Source organism: Aegilops tauschii, chromosome 3 (genome assembly GCF_002575655.3).
Source record: "Aegilops tauschii subsp. strangulata cultivar AL8/78 chromosome 3, Aet v6.0, whole genome shotgun sequence".
Lineage (NCBI taxonomy): Eukaryota > Viridiplantae > Streptophyta > Magnoliopsida > Poales > Poaceae > Aegilops > Aegilops tauschii.
In genome coordinates this window covers 400407063-400431517 of record NC_053037.3, presented here as the reverse complement: position 1 = coordinate 400431517, position 24455 = coordinate 400407063, and the positions used below count along the sequence as shown (strand labels likewise).

The window sequence follows — 24455 nt, the reverse complement described above, 5'->3', positions numbered from 1 at the left end:
CAGGCAACTGCGCTATAGGCAATCCTAAATTTTAATAAGAAGGCCAACTCCCTATGCTTCAGCCACATTTGACAACAAGAAACACCGTCTATCTTGAATTCTCAATTTTCACAATAAAGTCGCTATAAGAAAACCACAATGAAGAATGTAACTCAAGTGTGCCAACTCTATGCAGATAACAGACTCCTTATTAAAGGTTATACATGTCACGATAATAACCCCTCTGGTACGACTCGTTATGGCTGAACTCATGATGGTTGACCACCAGCTGACTCTTGAAAAAGAGGAAACGAGCATCTCTCGAGGCCCGGCTGTCGAGGCACAAGAGCTCCTGCTGCTTCCTCACCCATTCTTCAGTAGGAGCCCTGCCATAATCCTCTCTTGAAGTATCGTCCATGCAGTGGAACTCCATGGTCTTGAGGAACCTGCTCCTCCCGTGAAGGAACTTGGCCATGTCCCTCTGCCACTCCTGTCCTCGGTAAACTTCGAACACCACCTTCTCGAGGTGGTTGTCCATGCAAGGAACGGATGCTAGGACGTCCCACGACCCCGGGGAGCTGTCACGAGCCTCGGACCAAGAGTCCGACTGTTACAAAAATTTCAATCAGGAATAGGATCCACCAATGCGAATTTGGGCAAACATGCGTGGTCTATCATTGCAAGGGACAACATGGAGTAGATATCTGATATAAACAATTCAGTGACCAGTCAGAACAATTTACCTTGATGTAGATCGTCTCCAAGCAAGGGAACACCTTGATCAGCTGCATAAACCAGTTGATGTAATGTTCGTTGATGTGTCCGTCCGGCGTGTGCATCAGGTCGACCGCTAGTGTCTTGAGGCTTGGCATAATGGTCTCAGCATGAATATTCTTTTCCTGGATTTGCATCAATTAGAATGGTCAATTAAGTATTTACAGGAAGCGATTGGAAGGTCAATTTTTGGTTGCTTCATTAGTAATTATATAAGCTTACCCTGAACTTGGTGAACTTGGTGTTTCCAAACTCAATCTCGTTGTTCATGCCGGTGTAGCCAAAGAACTCCAGCTTTGGAGCGTGCGCGATCATGATTTTGACCGACCTGCTGTTCAGGTAGCAGCCGAGCACCTGCTCCAGGTTGGGAGCGTCGTCAATGAAGAGCTCCTTGAAGTCGCCACTGGTGTTCAGGACCTTGAGGCTCCTAGACCGGACATGGAGGCGGTCGCACTTGCTGATGGAAGTGATCTTCAGGCGCTCCAGCGCCCTGCAGTTCGAGAGCAGGGAGTTCAGCGAGTCCTCGGAGATCTTGACGTCGGACAGGTCGATCTTGGCGAGGACGGCGAGGGATGCGGCGGCCTCGGTGGCGTCAGGGAAGGTGCCGTTAATCACCTTGAGGCGCTTCAGGGACGCGCAGGCGAAGAGGGATTCCGGGACCTTCTGCTGGCGCTTCTCGTTGAAGTAGAGGACGAGTTTTTCGATGCCGCGGTTGGCCAGATCCCGGAGCCAGCCGTCAACGGCGTCCTCGTCCTGGCGGCGGAAGGAGAGCCTGTACGTGCTGAATGAGCGCACGGGCTCGGTGGGGTGGGCGGCGAGGATGGAGGTGACGGCCTCGACGGCCCTGTCGCGGCGAATACCGCCGGCCTTGAAATCGAGGAGGGTGGATGGGAAGAGGCGGCGCCAGCGAGAGCTGAGGATTGAACACCTCGCCGCTTCGTCCATGTCGAGGCGGGAGAGGATGGTCACCAGGATGATGTCCGGGAGATCGCTGAGGCGGTCGAGGAAGAGGTCGTCCCCGACGGCGGCCGCCATCTCCGGTGAATTTGTGCGATCCTAGGTTTTTTTTTAGGGGTTTGTGCGATCCTAGGTATTGCTGCGCCGGGGCGGCGGTGGACCGACTTCAGATCCTAGGTAAAGGCTGATCCGTGTAGGACTCCAGGTCCAAGGATGGCCCGGTTTCAATCTCCTCAAAACAAAAAATCGGCCCGTTTTAATAATCTCGTAAAAAAGGCCGGTTTTTCGAGATTCCATCAACAGAAAACGATTTGCTAAAAAAACAGAAAACGAAACCACGAGCTATATCAACACACTTTTTTTTGATATGGATGCATCGTTTTTGGCTGATGAGTTGAGAGGATCCAAGGGTGCAGGCATCAGAGACAAATACGGGGTCTTCTTGGCGGCCTCCTACTCTCCAATGCCCCATGTAGTTGATGCACATATGGCTGAGTCTCTAGCTATGAGAAATGGGTTGATGTTAGCTAATGATATGGGGTTTCATTTCATCCAAATAGAATCTGATTCGATGTAGGTGATTAATGCTTGCTCAGGACAAGACATAATTTGGAACGGAGCATCGGCAATTTATGTAGAATGCTCCACTTTGTCTGGTATGATAGGATTTGTTCATTTTTTGCATTGTAATAGAGAAGCAAACGAGGTAGCTCATAAGATTGCTAAATTTTCTTTTGATCATAATTAGGTTTGTAATTCGGTAGATGAACCCCCAGGTTTCCTGGTTGATGCCTTGGTAAACGATGTAACTATTTTACCAAATCAATAAAGCAAGCCATGATGACATTCTCTAAAAATACAATTTTTTTGACAAACTTCTCCTTTATTCACTCACAAGAATTGTTGCATCATTTACAAGATGGGATAGCACCGCATCCGGTGCGGAATACGGAATCCATCTAGACAAAAGAAGGAGAAAATTTAGTCATCCTAACTAGTTCGTGGGCTACTTGATTATGTTTCTCTATTACAATGATCATATATCACATGATTGAAATCAAGTGACATGAAATAACAATTGTCAAATGTCGCATTAGCTACTGTGGATGAATTCCCATCGTTTGAGTTATTCGAACTGATCTCAAGCTTACTGCAACCCACAGTTTGTGCGAGGTTCAGACCCAATCTCACCGCCAAGGTCTCAGCTGTGAAAGAGTCATAACAAATCTCTATTTTTTTGGTTTGTTGCAACAACAAAATTTCCATTTTGGTCTTGGATAACAACCCTCACAGACCCTTCATGTGAATCATAGTCAGATCCCACATCCACATTTAGTTTCATATAACCAGACCTAGGTTTCTTCCATGCAAACATACGGGCTTTGGCCTTCGGCATACAAGCAATGATGAAATTCGCCGAGAGGCCACGTACCGCGAGATTGATCTGTGAGGGGTTTTAACTATCCTGTCCATGGTAATTTTTCCTTTATTCGACCCATATGTACCACATTGTAGTAGCCACCTATTTTCCCTTCGTTTTGGCAGTCCTAGAATCTGAATTTCGTAGTCCTCCATGCATAACAAGTATTGTAGTACCTCCTAGCATGATAGATACTTTGAGCATCCTCTTTAATGACATCATGTAAACCCATCTCCCTCCAGACGTCCACTGATTTTGAGCACTTGAAAATGAAATGCTAGATATTATCTGGGCCTAGATTACACGCGGGATAGTGCACTTTAACCATCATATGTTTTGCTGCCAGGATTGCCCTAGAAGGGATCATATTGTGAAGGGCCCTCCAAATAAATATTCTGATTTTTGCTGGGCATTGTAGACTCCAAACTAAATTCCTTGTCTCATCAGGAGTTGACGAGCCCATGGAGGCTTGAAACTTATGTTCAAACTGGCCATCCCATTCCAATTGGTAGGTTGAATGAACTTAGAAAATACTCGTCTTGGTAGGACTCCAAGCAACAAAATCTGTCATTTCATGCATGGGGGAGTAATAGCTAGTATCCTTTGACCATCCACTTGCCATAACATTTGATTCACCAATTATATGTCCCACTCTCTTGAAGATGGGTCGATAAGGTCACATACCTAAGAGAGAAGATTATTTCCCATAGGAGTTAACACTCTTTTCGATGGTGATTGGGGGATGACCAGGTTCTCAACAATTGAAGAACGCTACCTGAGCATAATCTGTATATTTAGTCCCTAAAATTGTATGATCGGATCCAGAATTGCTTGAAGAACCACCAATCTTGGCTGCAGGTTTCTTGTTCTTCTCCTTGTCTGCACATTGGGATTTTGCTAGAAACCTTGCCCCTGGTTCTGATGTTGCAACATCTGATCTTGATTCAAAGCAATCCACTAGTTGTTGCGGTGGAAACCAGGAGGAAGTGGGTATGCAGGGTAAGACCCCAGGAAGCCCCACAACAGCGCCCCTAGGAAGCCATATGGCAGCACCATGGGTTGAGTAGTGTTATCCATAAGGAGGCATACCATGAGGAACCTCGATCGCCCCCGGCGGAGGCTGCTCGACTGGTCATCGTGCACCCCTGCATCACCCTCTCCCCTAGCACCATGACCTCCCATCATAACTTTGAAAGGATCGATATAGTTGACTAGAGGGGGGTGAATAGGCAACTAACAAAATTTAACTTTTCTTTGCCAATTTAAACTTTGCATCAAAGTAGGTTGTCTAGATATGCAACTAGGTGAACAACCTATATGATGCAACAACAACAAACACACAAGCAAGCAAGGGAACAACACAATATAAGCTTGCACAAGTAAAGGTACGAGATAACCAAGAGTGTAGCCGGTGAAGACGAGGATGTGTTGCCGAAGTTCCTTCCCTTTAAGAGGAAGTACGTCTCCGTTGGAGCGGTGTGGAGGCACAATGCTCCCCAAGAAGCCACTAGGGCCACCGTATTCTCCTCACGCCCTCACACAATGCGAGATGCCCTGATTCCACTATTGGTGCCCTTAGAGGCGGCGACCGAACCTTTACAAACAAGGTTGTGGCAATCTCCACAACTTAATTGGAGGCTCCCAACAACACCACGAAACTTCACCACAATGGAATATGGCTCCGCGGTGACCTCAACCGTCTAGGGTGCTCAAACACCCAAGAGTAACAAGATCCGCAAGGGATTAGTGGGGGAATCAAATTTCTCTTGGTGGAAGTGTAGATCGAGGCCTTCTCAACCAATCCCTAGAAAATCAACAAGTTTGATTGGCTAGGGAGAGAGATCGGGCGAAAATGGAGCTTAGAGCAACAATGGAGCTTGGGGATGGAAGAGGTGGTGAACTCGGAGAAGAAGACTCCCCTTATATAGTGAAAGAACAAATCCAACCGTTATCCACCAACTCAGCCTGCGACACGTGGTACTACCGCACCATACAAGCGGTACTACCGCACGGGCCCACGGTACTACCGCGAATAACTGCGGTACTACCGCTGGCATGATAGGGGCTAGAACCAGCCCAGATGCGCTAAGGCAGGGAGCGGTAGAACCGCTGGCGCGGTACTACCGCGCCCCCTTGCGGTACTACCGCAAGGCAGGACTAGTCTAGGTTGGGAAGGCACGGACATATAAAAATACATCCGTGACTACTTCCGCTGAGTTTTGATCTATGCAAAAATCCGACAAGGTACTACCGCAAGCCTGGAGCGGTACTACCGCGTAGGGCGCGGATGTAAAAAATTACATCCGCCCCTACTTCCGCTCATGGTGCTGCGCCTGGCCAGAGCCCACGGTACTACCGCGTAGGGCGTGGATGTAAAAAATTACATCCGCCCTACTACCGCTCGAGCAGCTGCGCCTGGCCTGAGGCCACGGTACTACCGCTCCCAAGGAGCGGTACTACCGCAAGAGCCTGCAGTACTACCGCTCCGAAGAGCAGTACTACCGCATGCCCCAGATCAGCAACACTAGGAGTCCTTCATTTTGCACAGACACGGAGAGACGGAGGATGCTCCAAAGAGCCAAAAGGAAAGGTGGTGCAAAAAGGAACAGACGTGTACGTGTTGATTCCACCCAAACCTTTCCAACGCGGACCCCCTCTTAATAGTATGGCTTTCCTACGACTCAAATCCACCGAAAAGAAACGTAGAGAAACGTCGCCTTCAATAAGCTCCGAGAGGCACCAAATCGTCTTGTGCTTAGACATGGTATATCTGAAATGCTCACTGCACACGATTAGTCCGCAAAAGCATTGTCATCAATCACCAAAACTACTGAGGGATAAATATGCCCTTACAATCTCCCCCCTTTTGGTGGATTGATGACAATACGGGATTTGCACAAAGGGATATAAAATGAAACAACGACAAACCCACCATCTATAAAATATAGACGGGCTCCCCCTAGATGTGTGCACTCTAGAGAAGTGCTTTGGACTGCACGACACACATACTAGGATCAACACCCCCCCTATATTTTATAGACAAGGCATATCTTGCAAAAAAAACTAACACTAAGCAAGCAGGCAAGATAATAACTATGAGCATAAAGTAACTGGCACAAGATAGCATACGCTCACGGGTTACTAAGCATGAAAGACAATAAGATACGCTAGAGTGCATATGTCTTACACCATATGATAGGGAACTTGGTCTTACAAGCACAAACCAAACCAAAGCGAACGAGGTCCAACAGAATGAAAGCAAAGCGACAAAGCAAAACAACACGACATAAGATGCAAATCCTACACTCTCTCCCCCTTTGGCATCGAGACACCAAAAAGGCAGAGAGGACACCTACGACACATGTGGTAGCTCAGGCTGACGCGGTCACTCGTCGCGCTCCTCATCGGACTCGACAGCGGGGATGGTCTCCTTCTTCTCTTCCTCAGATTCAGTCCACTGGTAACCTTGCTTCGCCATCCACTCAGCCTCAGGGGTGATGTGCGTCTCAGATCCGCTGGATACCTGCTCGCCAAAAGTCCTCAAGATCCTCTTGTCTCGCCGGCGACTCTCCTTGGAAGCAACATGGGTCCTGTACTGCCCCAAGACGGCTCAGAAGATGAAGGCGAGTATCCACCAGAGCTGTCGTCATCCGCTTCCTCCTCCTCAAACTCATCCTCATCGACGTCCATTGTAGCAGCCGCTGCCTCAACACGGGTAGTGGTGTTAGCCCATTGGCTCTTGATGCAGAGCTTGATGGGCTCATGACGAATCCAGTTAGGGGCAACAAACTCATCATCGGGATAGAGCTTCTCCCAAGTCTTCGTGATCAAGAGAAACATGTATGGTCCATAGATGGGAACCTTACGGTTGAACACTGCAAACCATAGCTCACACCACATGATATGTGAGACATCAAGTGGTTGCGTCTGAGCACGACACGCCTCCTCACAAATGAGCATCATATCCACGAGATAGGCATGCACCTTATCCTTGTCACCAATGCGCGGAAAGAGGGAGTTGCGGAAGATCCGATGCATGGTGTCAAGGAATGAGTTCAGCACCCACGCCTTCTTGCCACTAGGAAGCGTCTTCTCAACATAGTAGGGCTGAAGCTTGTTCTTGCTGGCGGACTCGGGGTTGGCATGAGGACGAACACCCACTAGCGTGTTGAGCCCCTCATCAGGAACCTGTAGCAAATCCATGAAGTCCTTCCACGTAGCAGTCATCCGCTGTCCATTGGTCATCTAGGTCATGGTCCGTTCCTCAACAGGATGGAAGTGGACCAAAGCAAAGAACTGAGCCACAATCTCAGGGTCAAAGTCCAGGTGGAAAGAGATCACGTCCTCAACGCCAAACTGCTCCACCAAGTCCAAAGCCTCACCAAAATAGACACGGTGCTTATCCTGCCTCATATGATTCATGTCAATCCAGTGCACGTCCACATAGATGTTCTGCTTGGCCTTGATCACATCTAGATAGATAAGATTCTGCTGCTTGGTCCAGAACAAGTCATTCCCTCTGAAGTTTGCATGGGGATTCACATAGGGGTTGATCTTCCTCTGAGTGACAAACTCAGCCAGTGGTATCTCATCCATGCCCATTGATGGTTCCTTGTTCTTGGTGGCGGTTGTCTTGGTTCTACGTTGGGGGCATTGGAGCCCTCTGGAGCTTCATCTTGGTTGCGCAGACGCTTCGAGCCCGTGTCGCGGACAAGATTCGACCGATGGACATTGGAACCTGAGCCACCACCTATGACACAAAACACGAGAACACGCAAGAGAAGCGAGAAGGATCAATGCAAAGACCACAGCAAAGCAAATGAAACATGTAGAAACAACATTGGGTAGTTGCCATAGGGAAGGTTCGACTTCAACGGTAGTACCGCACCATGGTACGGAACTAAAATTTTACTGCTGCTCCAGCCGCGGTAGTACCGCGCTAGGATGGCACGGTAGTATCGCGCCTGGAGCGGAAGTAAATTTTTACTTCCGCGCCTCGCGCGGTAGTACCGCTCCTGAGGAGCGGTAGTACCGTAGGAGGCGACAACGGCCAGAGCGGTAGTACCGCACGGGAGGTGCGGTAGTACCGCTTGGGGTCAGATCTGAGATGAATCAGATCTAGGCACAACCGCAACAGCGGAGCGGTACTACGGTTGATCAAAAATTCCGTGTGGCAACATACCAAATAGCATCTCTACAGCACTACTACTCCCTCCATCCTACTCTTGCAAAGATTTGGCCTAAAATCTCTAGAACAACATGCATCTCCCCCAAAACCTAAAGACAAAACAACGAAGCAAAGAGCGAGCGATTCGGGGAGAAACCTTGTTCCATGGCAAGAGGGCGAGGTGGGGAACGATCCCACCGGTCGGAATGCAAGGAGAGCGGCCGGAGACGGAGATCCGGCGAGGTCCTCCGGCACCGTTGTTGGGCAGGAGAGAGAGAGAGACGACATGGGAAAAGGAGTTGAATGGGTATGGGGGAGTTAGAACTCCCCCTTGTTGGTGACAAAACCGGCGGATCTCGGGTAGGGGGTCCCGAACTGTGCGTCTAAGGTCGATGGTAACATGAGACAGGGGACACGATGTTTACCCAGGTTCGGGCCCTCTCTATGGAGGTAATACCCTACTTCCTGCTTGATTGATCTTGATGAATATGAGTATTACAAGAGTTGATATACCTCGAGATCGTAATGGCTAAAACCCTAGAAGTCTAGCCTGTATGAGTATTATTGTCCCTATGGACTAAACCCTCTCCGGTTTATATAGACACTGGAGAGGACTAGGGTTGTACAAAGTCGGTTACAGAGAAAGGAATCTTCATATCCGGACGCCAAGCTTGCCTTCCACGCCAAGGAGAGTCCCATCTGGACATGGGTGAGAGTCTTCGGTCTTGTATCTTCACAGCCCATTAGTCCGGCCCACGTCAAACAGGCCGGACGCCCGAGGACCCCTTAGTCCAGGACTCCCTCAGTAGCCCGTGAACCAGGCTTCAATGACGAGGTGTCCAGCGCGCAGATTGTCTTCGGCATTGCAAGGCAGGTTCCTCCTCCGAATACTCCCAAACAGCCTTCGAACACAAAGAAGTGTCCGGCTCTGCAAAACAAGTACCACACACAACCACAAAGAGTATAATATTTCACGAGTCCAATCTACTGACAACTTTTTGTAGTGTGACACCACATCACCACCCGGTCATTATTTCAAACCGTTTTTTGGCCTGCCGCTTCATATCTCGAGATGCGGTTTTACTGGCACGTCTTATCAAAGCAGAGATCTTGTCCCCTTATTGCGGGATTCTCATCAATACGAGCGTGGGTAATCCAATCGTGCCGTCATCGCGGCCCTTGGGAAACAGGCGAGTTTTCAGGCGAGTGGGGAGGCACTTGATATTCGCTGCCTTTATAAAGGGATAAGGATTCACCCCCTTTCACCCGCGCCTTCTCTCTCTCTCAGCCCACCCATTCTCGAGCTCCAGCGCCCAAGTCCTCATCTCTTCCGCCTCAAGAAAGCACTCCGATCATGTCCGGATCCGGAGCGCAGGGCAAGTGGATGTTCTCCTCCGTCAAGGAGAAGGACATCACGAAACTCCGGGAGGCCGGGTACTTGGCCAAGGAAATCGCCCATCGGCTTCCGGCCAAGGGGCAAATCATCCCCACCCCAAAGCCCCATGAAAGGGTAGTGTTCATCCCTCACTTCGTCCGCGGGCTGGGATTTCCACTCCACCCGTTCGTCCGCGGACTCATGTTCTACTATGGGGTGGATTTCCACGATCTGGCCCCCAACTCCTTCCTCAACATCTCAGCATTCATTGTCGTGTGTGAGGCCTTCCTCCGCATCCCACCCCACTTCGGACTGTGGCTCAAGATTTTCAACGTGAAGATGAAAGTGGTGGATGGTCAACACGCAGAGTGCGGAGGCGCCATGGTGAGCAAGATGCCCAACGTTACATGGCCCAAAGGTACCTTTGTAGAGACCGTAAAAGGGTGGCAACAGCTGTGGTTCTATGTCAGAGAGCCTCGCGACACCACCTGGGCTGCGGCTCCCGAATTTAAGTCCGGGCCCCCAATGCGGCTCACCTCCTGGCTAGAGAAGGGTCTGGACTGGGCCTCATCAGATGAGTTGACGCCGCTGCAGACACGTATCAGGAGCATGGTGGACAAGAACATTAAGCTTGTCAACGTGATCCAGGTTATGCTTGTTTGTCGGATCCTTCCCTACCAACGCCGAACTTGCCATTTGTGGGAGTTTGATCCGGCCAAGCACCAGACCTTGCAACAATTCTTTGGCACCACGCACGAAGATATCTGGAAGGTGCTATTCAAGGGAAACCATACTTGGCCAGAAACGACCGAGGATCGCGGTCATGACCTGACCCATCCAGCCAGTCCAGTGATTTCTCCATATTACACGGTATATCCTCCGCCTGTATATCTGAGAAGATGTCTAAGCTTCCCATTTAACTTTTCAGGGCTGGACAAAGAAGGCGGAGGGGATCCGGTGTCCGGCCCCGCTGCCCGAAGACCCAGCTATCCCGCGTTTGACGAAGATGTTGGTTCCGGCGCCCTACCAGGCGCCGGAGAAGAAGGCCAAGAAAAAGGCCAAGGAGACCAGAAGCAGTCTCCGCCGCAAGGGCGCTTCGGACGTGGCGTGCGAAGACACCGAGACTCACTCCTCCGCTGCCGAGGATGATGAGGAGGAGGAGAGCAACTCTCCCCCTGAGGCGGGGAGAAAGAAGAGGGCGGCCTCCACAAATCTGGAGGCAAAAGCGTCCAAGAAGGGGAAGGTCTCCCTCGTGGATAACTCCGTGTGGGACATCGACAGTAGCCTAGAGCGGCGCCCCCGAGATAAGCCCCTGGCCGGATCGTGAGTACTCAAAGACCCTGACGCATTTATATATTTAGCATCTTTACTTTGTAGTTTTAACGCGTTGAACCATGTACTTGCAGTCCGGCTCGTTCCGACCTCGAGCGATCCTCATCTTCGGGGAATTCGCTGGACCCGAAGGTGATGGACAGCGGGTCCCACTACAAAAAAATACACTTCCGTGATGATACGTGTTTGTCACAGTAGGTCGCGTTTTCTGTCATGCATGTACATCCATGACAAATTTATGAGAGAATCAAGATAGTCATACCTGTGCTGTCGTAGAAGTGTTCCATGACATTGCCAAAATTATCATCACGGAAGTGTCCACTTCCATGACGATAAATCGGGCGTCACAGAAGTGCTTTCGTCAAGGGTGACCGACACGTGGCATCCACCGTAACGGAACGCCGTTAAGCTATCGGGTCGGATTTTGGATCCGATAACCCGTTAATAACCACGACCAATGCCGATTTTCCACGTGTAAAATTCTCATTGGCTGACGGATCCACGCGTCAGCTCCGCGTTGGCACAGGTGTCACTTATCCAACGGTCGAGATGGGCCTATGATATGTTGACACGTGGACCGACCCAAAAGTGGCCCACAAAGTTTAAATGGGCCGGCCCAACCGAAGGCCCATAAGATTTAGCGGACCATAATGGGCCAGCCCAGCTAAAGGCCCACAAAATTTAGCGGACCATAATGGGCCGGCCCAGCTAAAGGCCCACACGATTTTGCAGACCATAATGGGCCGGCCCAGCTAAAGGCCCACAAGATTTTGTGGACCACAATGGGCCGGCCCAGCTAAAGGCCCACAAGATTCTGCAGACCATAATGGGCCGGCCCAGCTAAAGGCCCAACATTCTCTGTCAAATCGGCCCGTCAACGGCCTGTCCTAAACTTGTCATCAACGCGGCCCATGGTCACTTCTGGCCCGTTAACAGTCCGCTAAGTAATTGGGCCGAATTACGGCCTGGTGTATTTCCGGCCTGTTAAAGGTCCGGCTTCATTTGGGCCCATTTACAGGCCATCAAAACTTTCGGCCCATAAACGATCGTGAAGGATTTGGGTCATATTCGGCCATGTCTGACATTCGGCCTGTTAGAGGCCCACTATAGCTTTGGGCCACTTTTGGCCTGTTAACGCCGGACGTAAACCATGGGCCATATGTGGCCCAACGTCATATCGGGCCCATTAACGGCCCATATAAAAATGACGATAATCTAGCCCGACCGAAGTTCCGGCCTGTTAAAGGCCCGTGTATTAGGTCGGCGCATTTACGGCCCGTCTGAATTTCGGCCTGTCAAAGATCCGCATCGTAAATGGGCCACCATTTCGGCCTGCTAAGTCCAGTGGGTTATTTCGCACAATCAGGGCCCAATCTCACTTTCGGTCTATTAAAGGCCCATGTTTTTTATGGGCTCGAGATATTTACACCTGTAAACGGCCTATTTTTACTGAGGGCCCAAATTATGTTTAGGCCTGTTAAAGGCCCACTATGGGCACAGGCCTACCAGAAAAATATGAAAGCTTATGCTGATTTAGGCCCAGATATTTTTAGTGGGCTACATGCCAATTTCGGCCCGTAATCGTTTTTAGCCCAATTGGAATGGGCCCGACGAATGTTGGCATGTTGGGCCCTACGAAGCTTTCGGCCGAATACATTACTAAGATAAACATACACTATACAAAAATAGCGTCGTAATTACTGTAGCCTGAGGCAGCATCATAAATGTTGTATCACAACAAAATAAATTCCAACCATACAACAAAAGGCCTGTTGGCATAAAGTTTACAGTCCTTCCAGATAAAAGCACCATCAGATGTATAGAAGCATAGATCATTTGACCTGAGTGCTAATGTTTCAGGCTGTAGAATCTGATGGAGCAGCACGATCTCCACCTTTTTTCCGCCATTGCTCTTGAACAACGAAGCGAATGTCTGATAGTCTTGTTTCAAAACCATTCATATCTTGACGACATTTCTCAACCACTATTCTTGTTTCTGAAACAACGTCCATTAGGGATTGGACTTGTGTCTGGAGCACAGATATATCACTCTGTCTAGCAGGAAGATTTTGTTCAGTAGGCCATTTGGACGAGGTTACCTTGACAACCAACCCAGAATTACGCAGGAAGGTGCTTTTTGCACTGTTAGTGGAGAGATACTGACGCACTGCAGCAAGAGGTGACATTGTGCCTGTAGTAGCCTCGTCACCTTCAGGTGGTTGTGGCTGTTCAATCATTTGTTCCATAGCTTCCTGAAAGTTTGAACTTGTAGATTAGTGTACCAGATAAGTTACTAATGAGACAAAAACAAACAAAGTAGGTTAAACGTTTATACATAACTTATTTTGGTGAACTACTGTAATACATTAGCATGTAGTGTAGTGCCAACTACATAATAAAATCACTTTCGGAACATATGTCCATGTAGCATGCCTACTGTATTGTCTATTTCCTCACATTCGTTGACATCTAAGGATAAAGAGACATGGTTTAAAGTAGGATGAACATAGTATGACATCATTCATATCATGGGCAAACAGATATAAAACAAACAGGCTATTTTATCATTGTGTGCGCACGTGAACATAACAACTAGATTACAGATCAAGACCAAAAGAATATCATTCATCTCTTTTAAACCATGTAAGGTGAAATGATATGTTAAGACAACTGTGAATAAAAGTGAACAGAGTAACTGACATTGGCTGCAAACCAAGTAGTTAAATGAACACATCACAGTACCAATCAGTTCAAGGCAGGAGGAGTAACGACTTACAACAGCGGCTTGAACTGGTGTGCTCATGCCCTTCATCTTGCTGGTGTGGCAATCCTTGAAGATTTGCACTGCATTCGGTTCAGGTTCTTTTTGGTCTGCATGGGCTTTCCTCTGTATTTGGAACAAGTCAATATAGATACGATAATATGGCACAAAAAAAAGAAGGAAGTAGCAGCTATTTACAAGAGCCTCGCAGTGTGCAATATAGCTACGAGATCCTGTTGTCTGTTGGAATTTCACTTTAGAACGGTTGGTTTTGTTCTTCAAACAGTTAGCCTAGAAGAAGATACACTTGTAAGGCACATACATAAATACAAGTTCAATATGTGGTCTGATCAAATACATATAGCCTACCTGATACTTTGGATCAGACCAGTGTTTAACAAGGGTTGTCCAGTCTTCATCTGTAATATATTCCACTGGAGATGTTTGGGCGATTTCATTGTTAGCCTTGCCTTCAAAGTGAGATTTTCTAAGGTGGTACTGATACTGTCGCAGAGCAGACTGAAAAACATGAGTGCATGCTTGTTTAGTTGCATCATCTTTCGGATCCAACTTGAACCTCATCTATTGAAAAAAGAATGTGAGTCTTATTAGGAGGAAGCTAGAACGTATGGGACAGAGCAAGAAAATATTACTAATTGCGATGAATAACATTACTTACGGATAAATGTTCAAGGAAGGTGTTAAACTGGGTATTGTCTTTCTCATTCCTGTACTGGATCCACGTTGGGAGGATACGTGCATGACACCTAACAACAACGGCTACCTCTGATACTAACTTGGCTGACTCTATAGCATCACGTGGCCTTTTTAGACCTGCCTCAAAATGGATCTCTATTCTTCCTCCTTTAGATTTTGTTAATCCGTCAAGCATTATCCCTGATGTCTGTTTCCGCTTGCGCCGTGGTGCTAGTTCAACAACGAATATGGAAAGTGTTAGTGTACATCAAACTGTGAGAGTACATATAAAGGAGCATGCAACTGCAACTTGACTCGGTCAGGTACCGTCTTGGTGTTGATGCTCATGAGGTTCATCTGATCTTGCCAAGTCCTGTTGTGTCAGCAGTGCTTCGGAAGTAGTGTTAGGTGTGAAGGCAGCTTGGGAACTGGCCAGTTCCGGAGCAAACGAACGAGTAACTAGTTGAGATGCTGGTACAGTTGAAGCGGATGCTGCAGCTGGTGGAGCAGGTGATACTGTGTTTGTAGATTTAGCCGGTGGACTTGGACCTTCTACTGCACTATAAGTACCAGCAGAATCTCGACGGCAGAACCTTTTCCGTTTCACCCGACGAGTAACAGCACTCCCTACTATATTATTTTCCTTGCTCTTTTTTGACTTTGCCATGTCAAGCTGTACCCACAACACAAAAGAATAAAATCACACTTCAGAACTCATTGATGCATGATACAGACAAGCAATACTTTGATGTAAGACAACCGTATGAGGATGGAATATGTAAGAAAAACAGGACGGCATGACATATTCACAGCTACGATGTGCAAACTAAGCAGAAGGATTTTCAAGAAAATAGAAGTAATGCAAGCTAGACACCATATGAAAGATGCAACCAATATTACTCTGCCAAGTTAAAAGTGTCTTGTCATAAGTGGCAATTCGAAAAATTAGAAGCAGTACAACGTAGAAATCAATGCAAGATGCAACCACTATCAAACTGCCATGTTAAAAGCGTCCAATCATGAGTGACTGATGCGGGATACACAACAGCAGTACTTTGATGTAAGAACATGGTATGATAGATAGATGCAGTGTATTCTACACAGAAAGCCATGTCATATGCACATGTATAACGTATAAACTCAGCAGGTGCAATTTAATCAAAATAGAAGAAATACAGGCTAGACAACATATGCAACATGAAACCAATTATCACACTGTCAACTTAGAGCAAGCACCTGCGATGGTGGAGTACGGGAGATGAACTCATCATGTAGACTTGGGACTTCAACTTCATTAGCAGTAGCAGTGGCAAATCTAGAGAGTCTCTGTTTGCGTCGGTACGGAGGACCACCAACATCCCCTAACTTACTCTTTTCCTTCCTATTTTCTGATATTGCCTTATGAAGTCAAAACCACAAGAAGATGAATAAAATTAGCTCTGCATAACTGGTTGATGCATGATATAGACGAACACTACTTTGATGTAAGGCAAGCGCAGGATAGGAGGATGGAATATATACAAAAAAAGACAGCATTTCATATTCACACGTACGATAGGAGGATGGAATATGTATGAAAAAACAGTAAGCGGAAGGCATTTCAACAAAATTAGAAGAAATGAAAGCTAGGCACCATATGAACATGCAACCAGTATCACTCTATCAGGTAAAAAGTGTCTCGTCGTAAGTGCCATTTCAAGAAATTAGAAGCAGTACAAGCTAGAAGACAATGCAAGATGCAACCTACATCACAGTCCCAAGTTAAATGTGTCTTATGGGTAAGTGATCGTTGCAGGTATAAGTTATAAGCTACGCAGATGCAATTCAACATAATCAGAAGCAATACAAACTAGACATCATACGGAAAACGCAACCACGTATAACAGTTCCAAGTAAGAGCAAGCACCTGTGATGGTGGAGTAGGGGAGATGTGCTCATCATGTACACGTATGTTCTAGAAACAGGAACACGTGTCTTATTCACAGGCATTATGTGTAAAGTAAGCAGATGCAATTCAAGTTAGAAGCAATACAAGCTAGACATCATACGCAACATGCAACCACATATAATAGTGTCAAGTTAGAGCAAGCACCTGTGATGGTGGAGTAGGGGAGATGTGCTCATCATCTACACAACTACGTTGACTGTCCAGCCTTGTGTTGTCTTGCGAATCTTGTTGGGAGGACGGCGGAGTAGAATCTGTAGAGAACCTCCGTTTCAGTTGCTCGGAAGGACCACCATCATCCAATGCCTTGCCAATTTCCTTCAGCTTTATTGATTTTGCATTGTGAGGTCATACCGACAAGAAAAAGGAATAAAATTCGCTCTTCAGAACTCATTCATGCATGATACTGACGAACACTACTCGGATGAAAGGCAAACACATGATGCGAGGATGGAATATGTATGAAAAACAGGATGGTGTGACATATTCACACCTATGATGTGGTAACCAAGCAGAAGGCATTTCAACAAATTAGAAGCACCGCAAGCTAGACACCATATGAAAGATGCAACCAATATCACTCTGCCAAGTTCAAACTGTATGGCGTTTCAACAAATTAGAAGCAGTACATGCTAGAAATCATATGCAAGACACAACCAATATCACAGTGGCGACTTAAAGGTGCCTTATCATAAGTGACTGATGCGGGATATGCAAGAATAGTAGTCTGATGTAGAAACAGGAACACATGTCATATTCACAGGCATTATGTGTAAAGTAAGCAGATGCAATTCAACAAAGTTAGAAGCAATACAAGCTAGACATCATACGCAACATGCAACCACATATAATAGTGCCAAGTTAGAGCAAGCACCTGTGATGGTGGAGTAGGGGAGATGTGCTCATCATCTACACAACTACGTTGACTGTCCAGCCTTGTGTTGTCTTGCGAATCTTGTTGGGAGGATGGCGGAGTAGAATCTGTAGAGAACCTCCGTTTCAGTTGCTCGGAAGGACCACCATCATCCAATGCCTTGCCAATTTCCTTCAGCTTTATTGATTTTGCATTGTGAGGTCATACCGACAAGAAAAAGGAATAAAATTCGCTCTTCAGAACTCATTCATGCATGATACTGACGAACACTACTCGGATGAAAGGCAAACACATGATGCGAGGATGGAATATGTATGAAAAACAGGATGGTGTGACATATTCACACCTATGATGTGGTAACCAAGCAGAAGGCATTTCAACAAATTAGAAGCACCGCAAGCTAGACACCATATGAAAGATGCAACCAATATCACTCTGCCAAGTTCAAACTGTCTCGTCATAGGTGGCGTTCATCAAACTAGAAGCAATACATGCTAGAAATCATATTCAAGACGCAAACCAATATCACACTGCGAACTTAAAGGTGTCCCATCATAAGTGACTGATGCAGGATACACAAGAAGAGTAGTTTCATGTAAGAACATGGTGTGATAGACAGATATAGTATGTACCAAAAACAGGAAAGCGTGTCATATTCACATGTATCATGTGTAAGCTAAGCAGATGCAGTTTACACTAATTAGGAGCAATACGAGCTAGACACCATATGCAACATGCAACCAGATATCACACTGCCAAGTTAGAGCAAGCACCTTGGATGGTGGAGTAGGGGAGCGGAGACTTGGACCTTGTAATGCACTATCAGTACAAGGAGAATCGGTACAGATGCTCCGTTTACGTTGCTCCAGAGGACCACCATCATCGCCTTCCTTACTCTTTTCCTTCCTCTTTCTTGATTTTGCCTTGTCAAGTCAAACCCACAAGAAAAAGGAATAAAATTTGCTCTTCAGAACTCATTGATGCATGATACTGACGAACACTACTTTCATGTAAGGCAGCCGCATGATAGGAGGATGGAATATGTATGAAAAATAGGACGGCGTGACATATTGACATGTATGATGTACAAAGTGTAAACTAAGCACAAGGTGCTTGAACTTGTTAGAATCGATGCAAGCTAGAAACCATATGAAAGATGAAACCAATATCACTCTGCCAAATTAAAAGGGTGCCCTAACAAATGTATTTGACCAAATTAGAAGCAATACATGGAAACAGGCTAGAAATAATATGCAATATGCAATGAATAAAGGTGACTCATCGTAAGTGATTGATGCAGGATACAGAAGAGAGGTAGTTTCATGTAAGAACAAGGTTAACACATAGATGTAGTGTGTACCAAAAATAGGAAGGCATGTCATATTCACAGGTATAGTGTGTAAACTAAGCAGATGCAATTTACCCTAATTAGAAGCATTACAAGCTAGACACCGTATGCAACATGCAACCACATATCACACTGCGAAGTTAGAGCAAGCACCTGTGATGGTGGTGTAGGGGAAGTGCGGTCTTCAGGTACAGAGCTATGTTCAATATCTTCATTTAGGCTTGCTGTTTCTTGAGAATCATGTGGAGAGGATGAAATTGCATTCTTTATAAGAGTATTGCGTCTCATATTAACCCACGCGCGTGACTGTCTCATCATAAGCGATAGACGCAGGATACACAAGAACAGTAGTTTGATGTAAGAACATGGTGTGATAGGCAGATGTAGTATGTACCAAAAACAGGAAGGCGTGTCATATTCACATGTATAATGTGTAAGCTAAGGAGATGCAATTTAACAAATTAGGAGCATTGATGAGGGATACACAAGAAAAGTAGTTTGATGTAAGAACATGGTTAATAGAAAGACGTAGTATGTACCAAAAACAGGAAGGCATGTCATATTCACAGGTATAATGTGTTAACTAAGCAGATGCAATATACCCTAATTAGAAGCATTACAAGGTAGACACCATATGCAACATGCAACCACATATCACACTGCCAAGTAAGAGCAAGCACCTGCGATGGTGGTGTGGGGGAATTGCGGTGATCAACTAGAGAGCTACGTTGACTATTTTCATTTAGCTTTGCTGTTTCTTGAGAATCATGTGGGGAGGATGACACTACACTCTTTAAACGAGTAGGGCGTCTCACAGTAACCCACTCGGGTGACTGTCTCATCATAAGTGATTGACGAGGGATACAAAAGAGCATTAGTTTGATGTACGAACATGGTTAATAGACATATGTAGTATGTATCAAAAACAGGAAGGCATGTCATTATCAAAGGTATAATGTGTAAAGTAAGCAGATGCAATTTAACCAAATTGGAAGCAATACAAGCTAGACACCATATGCAACATGCAACCACATTTGACAGCGCGAAGTTAAAGCAAGCACCTGGGATGGTTGTGTGTGGAAATTGAGATCATCAACTGCAGAGCTACGTTTACTGTCTCCAACTGCTGACGCTGCACCCATTAGAGCGCTGAAACGCTTAGTGCTTATCTTCGAATTACACTGGAGCGACTTCTGTCTTTTCTTTTCTGCATTCATCAACACTGCGTCAGAGTCTGAAATACCCATGCATAAAAAAACAATAGTGTGAGTATGGGTGAAGTGTGTGCACAATTAGTACAGTGTAAAGGTAGCAGATAGCAGGTCGGTGAGAAATAAATGACGGGAGACATATGATAGCTCTACAACATGCATGGCACACTAAATTACTACAGGATTCTATGAAAATAACAGTCGACTGAAAGCAAATAGGTCAGTCCATTTTTTCTGCACCGTCCGATGTACAAAGAACGGACAGATCGCCTTCATCTACCTCCAGCCAGTCAGTGTTGACGATCTTCCTCGAAACGCCAGCGACCACCGGCCCAGTATTCCTCCCCTGCCTGCGCCCTCCCCTCGACCTCACCGCACCGCCATGCTTGGCACCGCCCCCCCAGCCATCCATTCAAGCCCCGCCGACCTCCAGATCGGGCGCAAGTAGCTCCTGCGCCCCACACCCCTATGATAGACACTAATGCACCGCTTCCCCGGGGAACAGGCGGACTAGGTGCTCCGCACGCCTAAGCGGGTGCTGCTTCTTTTAATTGCGGTTCGACTGACCCTGAATTGAAATCCAGGCGGGCTGCTGACCTCTAGCAAAGGTGAAATAGTAAAAGGGAGGAAACCTTGTGCATTTAGTATCACGAAGAAGATGCAGTAAGAAGCACTCAACTAGTTCCTTTCGTGGGATGAATACGGTGTGAGCGGAGACGTAAGATTTGCACGAATAAGGGAAGAGGAGTACCTCTTTCTGCTGGCAGTGCTGTGTCCTCCTTCTGTTTTTCCGACGATCTTCTTGTTGTTCGCCGGAAACCGGAAGTTGTGGAGGACGGTGCAGCCTTGGACGAACCCATGGCCAAGTTGTTGAGTGTGGTGCGGTGGCCGTCTGTCGGCGGCGGGGAAGCAGATCCGAGGCGGCGAACGACGGCGTAGCGGGAACAACTCCGGGGCGGTGGATGGTTGCGACAGTGGAGCCGCAGCAGTGAGGCGCAGGACGGCGTGGTCGGAGTGGTTCTGGTACGGCGCACGTCGGCGTCGGCGTCGTGGAGGCAGCTCTGCCTCGGCTTCAGCTGCTAAGTCCTTGAGGGCGTTGCGGTTGCCTTGGACGACGACGTCGGGGTACCGGCTCTGGCGTGATGGAGGAGGGCGGCGGTGGATTGGCCACTATGGGGTGGAGGACGGAGGAGGCTGGGGTTTCGCGGCTGGTGGAGAGGGCGTTTTCGCGCCCATGGAGTATGAATGGGGAAACGGAGGGAGGCGGGGAACTAAGGGGGAACAATGTTTCGGTTTGAGACGCGCTTGTTTGAAATTTGGGGAAAGTTACAAACTTTGCCCCCATCTAAAATTTCGGACATATTGCGGGTTGGGTGTAGGACAGTCATGTCAGGTGTCCCAAATGTGGGCGGGATAGATTTCGGCCGAGCGCATGGGTAGGCGCCCACGGCGTATGAATGCTTCTCGGAGGCGGTTGAGACTGGCGTCTTGGTGAAGTTACAAACCTACCTCGGTTTAGACCTTTGGACATTGGGCCGATAGGCTACACGGGCCAGAGTCAGGACAGTAATTTCCTACCACCAAAACATTAGTCTCGCGCGGTTTCGGGTGACCAGAGGCCTATTTGGCGCTTCGTTCAATATTTGGGAGCAGAAGCATTAACGTTTTCGGTTCTCTTGAATTGAACTTTCAGGATTTGTCAAACTTCACAAATCTTTACTCTTGAAAATCCTAAAGCTATGATTATTTTGGAATGGAGGGGGTACATTTGAATATACATCGTACACGAGTATATATTAAAAAATATGCAACTTACCTCAGTTCATGCATGGTTCCAGATATAATCTGCTTTGTTGCAAAAAAAAAGTTAGATATGCGTATGAATATATATAGCATGTTCAAACTCACAACAAAGATTGATGCCCCCTTTTACATCTGATTTACAAATGCCATTATCTCGGGTTCAAATAGATGAATGCACTTCCTATGAATTCGAATCTTCGAAACCCCCTTTATGTTGAATTCGACATGTATTCTATTTCGTAGCTAGCAATTTGGAATGTATCCATGCAAGTGACAAATGTATAAAGTGCTTCACACTAACAACATGGAGTGCACTAATTAATGTTTATATATGAATTGCAAAAGCATCCATTGCCTGTATTTCAAACCGCTCTCACTCTATGGATCGATAATATGAAATAAACACATGCACATGCTAGAATTCAATAGAGTATGGGTGTCTGATAGACCGATTTTCGTCCATACGCAATTTGCAAAATTCATGATCTCATCCAAAAATAATAATGCCATCTATATTTTAATTTAATGCGTAGAACCGCCTTTTACACGTAGATGCACTATGCCTCGCCCCGTTCTCACAAACGCGTTATATATCTCTCTATCTAACGCATAAGTGCACACACTTTATATGCATCGGCATTTCTCTTTCACACATGCTCACAATCTCTCTCAGGGTGTCGGGGTGTCTCACGCACATGCTCTCTCAGTTTCTCTCTCTCTCTCTTTCTGACTACTATGTACCACTCTTTTCACTAATCTCAGTTGGAAAACACTATTTCTCTCACATGCATATATACACATGCACGGTCTCTACTAGCCCTCTATACGCACATATATGTGCCTCCGTGTCTCCCGCACGCACATTATCTTTAGGCCTCTCTCGCACACATTGCCCCCCCCAACACACCTCTCTCTTAGTAGTTGGCAGATATGATTTCATCATATTATTCGGTAGGATATCCCTGTCTGTTAGGCTGGATGGTAATACGAGGCAAAGTTTTACCCTAGTTCGGATCGGACCCTTGCAGTTGAAGAAAGGGCCTACTCCTGGTACTGTATATTAGTGATAGGGGTGTGTACAAAGTACACGTGAATACCAGGCATTGTGCGTGTGTGTATACTATCGACGAACTAGCCCCCAAGCTTGTATAACATACTAAGAGCCTAGGGTTACAAATCATATATAGTCGGCTTATCACCAGTGGGGATAGAGTCCTCCGCGACTCTGGTAGCTTCGTGTTGTACGACGAGTCCTCCACATGGTTCTTCGTATAACACGTCTCGGTCCAACCTATATGTGGCGTAGGATGGAACCGACCCATGAGTCTTCATGTTGACCCACCACAACTAGAAATGATGTGCCCACCACACCACACACGCAATCGTCCACTAAGAAAATAAGCATATACAATAGTACCACGGTATCTAGCTCACGATACGTCTCGATATTTTGTTGATGACACTGACGGACTTTGCATTTGATGCGTGCTCCGTATTTTGTTGACGACACTTACGGTCATTGTATTTGAAGCGAAAGCACGATATGGTCACTGGACTTCAGAATAAGCTCATCACGGTCACCACATACATTTTGTTGACGACACTTACGGTCATTGTAATTTGTTGATAACACGATCAATTGACCAGTCAAATGGTCCACATTCAGCAGCGCACATTACCATAGGGCCCACCCGTCAGCGCGTATATGAAGGACAGAAATGGTAATAAATTAGTGGTCGGTGGGTATTCGAAGTCGTGAGACCTCTGGTTGGCAGTCACAGGCGGTTGGGGGGCGTTCATTCGGCGGTGGGGTGGGGATCCCCGGAGAAAAAGCTCGGCGGGGGGGGGGGGCTAGAGGGATGGCCGGTGCGGCGGCGGACCGGCGGTGGGGAGTGGTTTCGGGGAGGGCGGGCCGGCCGCGGGCGGCGGGGGCTGGCGGTTCGGCCGGTGGTGACTGGCGGCTCAGGGGGGGTGAAGTTTGATGATAAACTGGAGGCCCTTGATTTCGTATCCACACGCATGTAGGCGTGCAACACTGACACGTACACACGCACGCATGCTGGCATGCAACACTGACACGTACACATGCACTCACGAACACACGCACGTACGCACCCATGCATGCAACACTGAAACGTACCCTTGCACGCACGCAACACTCGCACGCCTGCATGCACACAACACACGACGCAAGACACACGCTCAACCTATACGTGCATGCACCCTTTGTTAAGGACATGGATTGTTACGGGTATTAATCAATCTTATCTGTGATAAGCAGAACTTTGATGTTTGCAGCGGTCTTTATGAATCACAACGTATCGAACGGGCTATCAACATAGTAGGCTTATCTACATGAAAAAGATGACGTCACACTCAATGAACAATCATCGGTTTATGAAATGCCCGCTTCTGATCGCCCTGGCCCACCAAAGGTTCCTCTGCTGTGCGCTGCCTGCGTTGGGTCACTGACATGCAGGCCATGCACCCAAAGAGCCCACAAGTCAGTGGAAGAACGGCGTGGTGTCCTAGGTCAGAGTCGAGGACGCCACTCGCAGCACGCCTGGCTGAACACGCCTCCGTGCCGCATTCAAACGCCTCCATGAAACCCGCCCATGTGGAAGCCGAGAAACCCACTCTGGACACACGTCCGTTCATGACCGGGCCGGCATTAAACGCAACGTTGGCCGAGCTCCTCCCGTCCGCTGTCTATTTAATCTCCTATTTAAACGAGGCCAAACGCCGGCCAAGAATCGCACACCTCCGCCGCTCCCCTATCTCCTCCACCATTTTGTCCACTCTTACAATGGCTT

At 47.2% G+C, this 24455-nt stretch overlaps 1 protein-coding gene across 1 annotated transcript; it reads right to left on the bottom strand.

Moving 5' to 3' along the window:
* Positions 1-67: 67 nt before the first annotated feature.
* LOC109766175 (FBD-associated F-box protein At4g10400-like) lies at positions 68-1862 on the bottom strand. The gene is made up of 3 exons (XM_020324940.4): positions 976-1862; positions 723-878; positions 68-586 (listed from the first exon to the last, which is right to left on the bottom strand). Exons 1-3 carry the CDS (start codon positions 1786-1788, stop codon positions 191-193), a joined length of 1365 nt encoding a protein of 454 aa, XP_020180529.1. The 5' UTR covers positions 1789-1862; the 3' UTR covers positions 68-190.
* Between the last annotated feature and the right edge of the window lie 22593 nt (positions 1863-24455).